The following is an 8746-nucleotide window of genomic DNA, read 5'->3' as shown; positions in this document are numbered from 1 at the left end:
AAAAGCATAACATTGTTACACGCTTACCCCAAAATACACACTATCCTCGAACACCGGCTATACTGCCCGCGGCTAGCGGCTTATAGTGTCGAGGACATTATCAATACATCGTACGCCCCTCTACCAATTAAATAAAAACACTTTCTACGCGTTTATTACCAGCTATCCACCCTTTAAAAAGATTTTTTTTAAAAATAAAAACTACGCTAATAACAGGTCAAAAAAGTAGATAAAACATTTAAAAGCGAGTACCGTGTAAGACGCGATGAGAGCAGCACGTAACCTTAGTGTTGCGAAAGTGTTTGGAATACACGGCCACAGAGGCTGTAATACACGTAACACACATGTTTTATCGCAGTGTCCAGTGTTTGACATTCTCAAGCAGATGGCGTTGGATGTTGGCCAAAGCAAACAGACATGGCAGCCATTGAGCCCCTGGGGAGGATCGACAGACACTTAAGCCAAATGGACCACCACCGGACTGGGGAGTTCAATTGAAGAATTCAATCGAGGAAGAGCCCACCAGACCTTTGCCCGATGCGACCAACAGCCGCAAGTTTTTTTTTTGCCAGCAAAGAGCTTACTATCCATTATAATAAAAACAGCTAGTGTCTCCCGGATAAAGAGCAGAGTTACCTACAACTCACCGTTTAGTAAATCGACCCCAGTGTGTAAAAAAAAAATCCTCTTTACATTTTTCTGTAGAGTTTCCCCCCCCCCACCGCATAGAATTCTGGATTAGTGGCCCCAATAAGCAAATTTGAGAAGATCTTACCACTCACCGTTTAGTAAATCGACCCCAGTGTGTAAAAAAAACTCCTCTTTACATTTTTCTGTAGAGTTTCCCCCCCCCCACCGCATAGAATTCTGGATTAGTGGCCCCAATAAGCAAATTTGAGAAGATCCCCATCCACCCGACTTCTTCCCACATGTGAGCAGAGACGTGATAAAAGTCATGTTTTATTACACAGACAACCATATAGAACATACAAACAGTTATAAAATCAAAAGCATAACATTGTTACACGCTTACCCCAAAATACACACTATCCTCGAACACCGGCTATACAGCCCGCGGCTAGCGGTTTATAGTGTCGAGGACATTATCAATACATAGCACGCCCCTCTACCAATTAAATAAAAACACTTTCTACGCGTTTATTACCAGCTATCCACCCTTTAAAAAGATTTTTTTAAAAAATAAAAACTACGCTAATAACAGGTCAAAAAAGTAGATAAAACATTTAAAAGCGAGTACCGTGTAAGACATGATGAGAGCAGCACGTAACCTTAGTGTTGCGAAAGTGTTTGGAATACACGGCCACAGAGGCTGTAATACACGGAACATACATGTTTTATCGCAGTGTCTAGTGTTTGACATTCTCAAGGAGATGGCGTTGGATGTTGGCCAAAGCAAACAGACATGGCAGCCATTGAGCCACTGGGGAGGATCGATAGACACTTAAGTCAAATGGACCACCACCGGACTGGGGAGTTCAACTGAAGAATTCAATTGAGGAAGAGCCCACCAGACCTTTGCCCGATGCGACCAACAGCCACATGTTTTTTTTTTGTCAGCAAAGAGCTTACTATCCATTATAATAAAAACAGCTAGTGTCTCCCGGATAAAGAGCAGAGTTAGTGTTGCATAAAGCAAAGAGTTACCTACAACTCACCGTTTAGTGAATCGACCCCAGTGTGTAAAAAAACTCTTCTTTACATTTTTCTGTAGAGTTTCCCCCCCCCCACCGCATAGAATTCTGAATTAGTGGCCCCAATAAGCAAATATGAGAAGATCTTACCACGCTCTACCCCTTCTGGGGACAGACAAAATAAAACATGTAAAAACGGTGTATTTTAGTCCAATACATTTGTGTAAACTGTAGATTTCAAATGCACCGCGTAGTCGTGTTTAAAAAGCAGCTTGGTCAGGAAAACAATCTACTTCCTTAGGAAGTATCAGACTTCACAAAGAAATATTCGGAAACGTAGCACTTTTATATATATATATAAAAAAAGGGACGCTTAACGGCATACAGTACGTAAAGACAAACACGAAGCATCACAATTCTAAGATTTCACAAAAATAAGTGTTTTTGACAAGTAGGAAAGGAGCAAATATTATACAGTCTGTATTAAAAATGGGGGGGGGGTTAAAAATCTCAGTCAGGCACTGCAATGGCAATATTTCTTAGAGTTATAAATACACAGAAGGTTAACCTGAAGCATTACAAAGCAGGTGACAAAATAAAGTCATATCGCTCGTTCTATCCACAGCTTTAATGGAAGGTAGTCTGAACTTGTCCCTTCTTGCCTCGGGGGGGTTCAGAATTTGTCATACCTGCTGATGTCGGCATAACTCGGCTCAAAGACCAGGCTTCACATTTTTAATGCTTTAGGGAAAATAGTGTGTTTGTGGGAGCATTTCTGATGGTACTGATAGTGTACAGAAGCTAGTGTCATACTAAAATGAAAGATTTAATCTAGATCACAAGAGTAGTGAACCCCAGAGGGTATTTGACATTAGAAGTAAAGTGCCATGAAAACAGCAGAGTTTCAGTAGACTTTGAAAGGCCCTTGAGGAGTTTCACCAAACTATTTCCTCATTTTGAGCTCAAAAATCGACTGCTGCCCAAAAAGTATAGTCAATTTTCTAGGCTTCTTCTGCTTTCTGCTTTTAGATGTTTGGAGCAAAGCGTGTTCCATCACGGAGATTGAGAAGGCTACTGTGCATCACATCTCTCCTCTGAAAGCCATAGCCAGTTGGCTCACAGCCCAGGTAACTACTACCGAAGCGGTTTTTCCTGGACAGTATGGTAACCATATGGTCCAACTTGGATCGGATGGTGGAGTAATGATATTGGCGGTCTTTAGTGAGTTTCTTAAAGCAGTCCCTGAGTGGGTATTGAGTGTGGTTCAGGTTACTGACAATTGTGCCAGATGATCTTATGGAGCAATTTGAGCCAGTGCTCATACTAGAAACAGACGAAGAGGATGATGAAGAGGTGGAGGAGTCTGTTGACAATCTAGTTGCTGTAGAATGATGAGATACATTCTGACCTTGACTTGCTACTGAGGGTTCTGTTGTTTGTGTGGTCATCTCTCTTGAGAATTTAACGGTTTGGGTAGAAGCCACCCTGGCTGGCATATATGTTTGTGTCATAGCACTTGCCCTATAGACACTGGTCTGAGTGGCTGCATCCGTTCCTTTAACACTCGCAATGGCTTCCCATGGCTCCGTCTGAGTGGCCACATTCTCTGTCTCCTTAAGGCCAGAGATTATGTCACAGCTCTCCATCCAGTCATCTTCTGCAGCCCTCAAGTTGTCCACAGCAGCAACCTCCTTCCCCAAGGCATCTGTGGCACCAATATTCATTTTCTTTGGAGTACTAGACAGCTTGGCCAGCTCCATTTGCACCAAGTTACTCACAGTTGGCTTTCGATGAGTTGGCAAGTTGCACAACAGCTGAGAGACAGTGCGGTTTCTCGGAATAGAGAGCGACTTTATGTTCACTGGCTTGGACTGGGCATAAAGGATCCTGAACTGAAGGTCAAAATTCTCCACCGCTTGGCCACTCAGAACTAGTAGATTACTACTGTTTAACTTTCCATCCATCCAGGTGAAACTGGGGAGAGAACACAAGCGTCAAGCCATCTTTTTAATATATTCATTATCACAAAAAGTCTTCAGTATTTTTACAAGCCAAAGTTGTGGACATACCTGTAACTTCCTGTGGCCACCTTCAGCCCGTCAACAAGGAGGAATTTCTCTCGGGCCTTACCAACAATCTTGGCACCAGATCGAGTATAGTAATTGTTGCCGGTTAAGGTTCGGACTCGCATTAGCTGGAGATGACAGACATAAATTGCTTAGTAACTTAACAAAAATAGAGTATGGAACCATTTGAAGAGGATAAAGGCTTATATTATGTACGCCAGAAAGGTAAGATGGACCAATCATCCCATGGATATTGCGATACGTTACAATGGTTCAATAAAATACATGACTGCCCGTATCTAAATGGATAGCACAGGTTGTTCACGTTGGATTCCTCTTTGAGATCTGTGGTTATTCAACTTTTTTAAATTCGGCAGCCATATTTGCTCCTTACCTGTTCTGTTTCCAGAGAAACTCCCAGATTTTGGCACATTTTCAGGAAATGTGGGAGTTGCATGTGGTCCACGAGGATATAGACCGGGACCTTGCGTTTCCTACTAGCCTCATGCATGTCTCGGAAGAGGTCATTGTCCGTGAAGGAGTCCATAACTACCGCGATCACCTATCGGGAGACATATCAGATTATATTAGTATATTGAAAATAGAAAGAGCCACCATAACATTGTTTGCTCACTTGGTGTCTCCTGTTCCTCAAATGCCATGTGACAGTCAACTGTCTTTCGTAGTATTTAAAATACTATGGACTGAAGACCCTTTTTGGCAGGCAGGGGTTGCCACTTATTTTACCACTGACTTTTCATTAACACCAAGTAGAAACTTTTACAATAATCTTTAATGCAATATTCTTAAATTGCTTCTAATAGATTGATGAGGTTAGACGTTCCAAGATAAATAACACTCCTTCGTTGAATCAAGCCTAGACTTGTATCTCTTGCAGATCGCTTTACTCTATGCCAGATAGACCTTGGACGGGGGGGAAATGCATTATACTTTAAGGTCACAAACCTTAAAAACAAGACAGCTCAAGAAAAAATAATGTAGATATTCTTTACATGAACTAACATGGGTGACATGTCAAGGAGAGGGTGTCACCTGCCATGGCACAAGAACAGGTAGAAACATAGGATCCGTCGATTTATTATAAACGTTGTGGTTCATGCGAAAGATTCCCAGCTTAGTCAGCAGCCCCCAAGGTACATTGTAATATGGGACGCTATACTCACAATGCAGAAAATATCTAAATAGCCTAAAGGTTTCAGATAGTATCCTGAGAACTCATGCATTTCACCGTTGTGGGAAACACAGCTCTCTAAAACTTGAAGAGCATTCTCTGGCAGTAGCAGAGGACAAAGTTGGCCTATTTCCCAGTTTTAACAGCCCGTCTCGTGCTACGGTCCATGGGAGCAGCGGGGGAATAATAACAATGCTCCTCTCTCTGGATATTCAATTCTATCCATGAACCATGGTTTTCTAAGGTCTATCATTGTTTTGTCCAAGACCTTTCAAGATGAAGATCTTCATCTGCTTGCCCTGTTACATTTATGGATGGGTGGAGGGATATGAGAAATGTTGGCACCCCCATCACAATGTTGTACCGTATTTGAGACACACCAACCCAAGTATCTCCAGATGGAATGATCTACTAGATTTCTTCTGCCTGTATGGGACCTCCAAAGTCTAGTCTCACTATATGAATGTTGGCCCACTACAATGTAATATCATAATCAGTATGGCAATATCTATGTTTGCGTTCCACCAAGGCAAGTGTCGGGCTTTGAAGAAGCTCCAGTTAACAATTAGCCCCGCTTCCCAATCCTCATCGAGCAAAGAGGTGAACGCCTTAGCATATAGGATGGGAAACACCTAATGCTCCTGTGGCGTTGGTTACTCCTCTAGTTCAAATAACCGAAGCCTTCTTCAAAGCTTTTAAGCCAGATCTTTAAAGTAAATCCAGCTTAGCATTAACGTGTAAACAAGACCCACCCCAGAAGCTCACATGTGGCTACTAAGTCTTGGTGAGCATATATATCAAAAAGGAGTTTTTTTTTTTTTTTTTTGTAGTTTAAAGACCTTCCGTTGAAGACGCCCTGTTCCAAAACAAGGAAATAAAATCATATGGAAATGTCCTCGCCGAGACAAACTGCTACACCCTCGCTGTGCCATGGGGTACACAGTGCAGTATACGAACTCTGGTGGGACAGTTAGGGTATTAGACGAAACATCTCATTTGTAAATTGGAGGCCCTATGGGCGTTGAGGTAGGATGAGTCGCTTTTCCTAAATCCTGGAAATTACAATATAGTACATAAAACGTAGGTAATTGTGTTTATTAAGGTCCTATTAGTATGATCTGCAGGAGTACCCATCCCTATTAAGTTCTTTCCCTCCACTTGTTAACTTGGTGGAATCAGAATTTAGGTTCTGACGGCTTTATAAGGGTGGCGCCGGAGGAGAAAGGACGTCAACACGAAGAGTAGAAGTTTGCCACACACCTGGGCATCCATGATGTAAAAAATAAACGATAATGAACTACTCAAGCAGCATTTTTTCCTGAATAAAAAAAAAAATAAAAAAAATAAAAAAAAAACAAAAAAACACAACTTTTCTTTTGTCCTGGAACAAAAGTTAATAACACGGCAACCACTTTCTATTACCTGACCAGAAAACACAAAAGATATATTGCATTACTTTATAAGTAGTCCAAGCCACCGTACGTACACACACACGCACACAGTTAGGTGTGATTCTGGTGAAATGGTCTTATCCCCACGGCAAACAAATTGTTACTGCCGACTGGACCATTCAGTCGGTTGTTATGGTGATAAAGCACGTTTTTTTTTTTTTATTCTGAAGAACCTCCGCACACAGGAGGTGTTCGGCAGAATGCATCTCCTGCTACGTGAGATACAGTAGTTAACGCCAGTCAGCCACGGAGCTGGCTTGGCAAACATTGCTGGGGGTGATTAATGAGACCCCTGTGCAGAAAGTTCCCCCATTTCAATTGGAGCCCTTTCCTGACACCGACTGATGCAGACGAGGAGGAGAGCTATATGGAAATACCCAAATAGAATACACAGACTTTATATACCAGTTGTTGGTCACACGGTTGCTTCTTGGCATAGATTCTGAAACATTAAACATCGTTTTAGTTCAAAGCAAACAGAGGCTGATAAAGAGTTATTGTCTGCAAATAATCTCTCGCAACAATTATATAGAGAGGCCAACGGAAAGAATTATGTAAACATATAAGTGGAAACAAACGTTCCTATTACACCAAGACTATACAACAACTGCCTAACATTCATAGATTAACTCGCGTGTATGGGGTGTAGGACGTGGACACGTAAGGTATCATTGGGTCAGGGGGGGGCAGCATCCCTCATTCTTCCAACCAATCTAAAATGTAGCAGGGCGGTAGCCCATCGGTGGTCAACTTTTGCACAAAACGCCTATACAGTAGAGGGTCACCACCCTGACCCAAGCATAGAAGAGTGAGGCTTAAACATTGTTTTTGAATGACTGGTGATTTTGGTTCTCTCTATTATTTGGGAGATAATCGGTGGGGCATCCGGTGTCCTCCAGACCAAGGGGTTACTGAAAAGTCTTTCTCCCACCAGTTGGTGGGGTAGGTGAGGGTACCACAAAGGCGTTCTAAGGTCAACCCTGATTTAACCAAGGACTTCTTGGTCAAAGGGACCACAGATCACGTCCATCTACACAGAAGGGATCCGCCACTCACACTGACTATAATGTCCTATTACATCATCTTGTCATCAGCGTCTTTAAGCTACAATGCATTCTTCTAGCTTAAAGACAACATGACTTCACAAGTCAGAACATTAGATATAATAATAATTCTTATATGATGAAATCATGTAGATATAGTCCAGTGGTATTTACTTTGTCCACAAACCACAGTCAAGCATTGGTGTTGAGCCAGTCCACAATATTACACCAGATTCATTCACAGATTTTCTGTGATCCAAACCAAAAGGGTACTCTAAAAGATAATAACATAACTATAATACACAATAACATAACTATAATACACTGTGAGTTACAGTACAGGTGGTGTGTGATACAACCCATCAGGGGTGCAGGTCTTTGTTAAAGTTAGAACCTGGTTTAGTGCCAAGTTCACCCCACTCCGTAAGTGAACCCAAGAGCCTCCCCCGGTATCCTCACCCACCTCCCGGGCAGCTCGGATCAGGGCCCGGACCGCCTCCTTGCAGCTGTAGATGGTCTCCCCGAAGCTGGGCTGGAAGTGCGTCTCCACGCGGGTGGCCCCACGGTACGATCCGGTGTTGAAAGCCGGCCAGCCCAGCTCTAGGAGAGGCGGCTCCACGTCCGAGAGCTCGGGGAAGTAAGTGACCGAAGAACAATCTGCCGTGCCGGACACCGAGCCCTCGTCTTCCGGGCACTGCAGGGAGGCGACACAGCTCATGATCTCCCCGATCTCTGGCTCGGACAGAAAACCAGGGACCCTCTCCTTCTGCAGGAATCCCCGCAGGGCCCCGGGGCCCCCAGACACCAGCTCCTCAAGGGCCAAGCGCTGGGCCTCGCTGTAGAGGTCAGGGGGAGCTGCAGGTAGGCGGCAGCCCAGGGGGGCATCTTCCAGGCACTGGGACAGGTTAGCCATGGGAATAGAAAAAGCCAGGAGCGAGCACTGAGTTCCAAATCCCAATGAATTAACACTTATAGGGCATTTAAATCTAAACAAACCCGGGGACACATCTGATTGGCTGAGTAAAACCACCAGCAGCCAATGAGGGCGCTGGAGACGCCTACACCTTTTTTTCTCTGTACTGTACTCGCCAACTCACATATCCTGGATCGTGACTGCAGCTTTCAATGCACGGCCATCTGCTACTGGTGTGACAGCCTGGCTGGGCGTTATGGGAGTTGTAGTTTATAGCATCTGGAGTACAGGGAAATGCCTCTCTGTCCTGTTATATCACATTGATTTTCTCATTCCTTTTGCCCATTTGTATTCTATCACTCTCAGCCATTCTTCACCCCCCCCATTTTACCCTACATTTACACCCCAAGCCAAGGTTCCTAAGATTTC

At 43.5% G+C, this 8746-nt stretch overlaps 1 protein-coding gene across 1 annotated transcript; it reads right to left on the bottom strand.

Annotated features, from left to right (window-relative positions):
* Positions 1–1977: 1977 nt before the first annotated feature.
* On the bottom strand, positions 1978–8330 carry FAM83D (family with sequence similarity 83 member D). Its single transcript, XM_053453588.1, has 4 exons — positions 7868–8330; positions 4113–4280; positions 3722–3846; positions 1978–3626 (listed from the first exon to the last, which is right to left on the bottom strand). Exons 1-4 carry the CDS (start codon positions 8315–8317, stop codon positions 2678–2680), a joined length of 1692 nt encoding a protein of 563 aa, XP_053309563.1. The 5' UTR covers positions 8318–8330; the 3' UTR covers positions 1978–2677.
* Positions 8331–8746: the final 416 nt, after the last annotated feature.

The sequence above is a fragment of the Spea bombifrons genome, chromosome 13, assembly GCF_027358695.1.
Source record: "Spea bombifrons isolate aSpeBom1 chromosome 13, aSpeBom1.2.pri, whole genome shotgun sequence".
Lineage (NCBI taxonomy): Eukaryota > Metazoa > Chordata > Amphibia > Anura > Pelobatidae > Spea > Spea bombifrons.
This window is presented reverse-complemented; position numbering and strand designations above follow the sequence as displayed.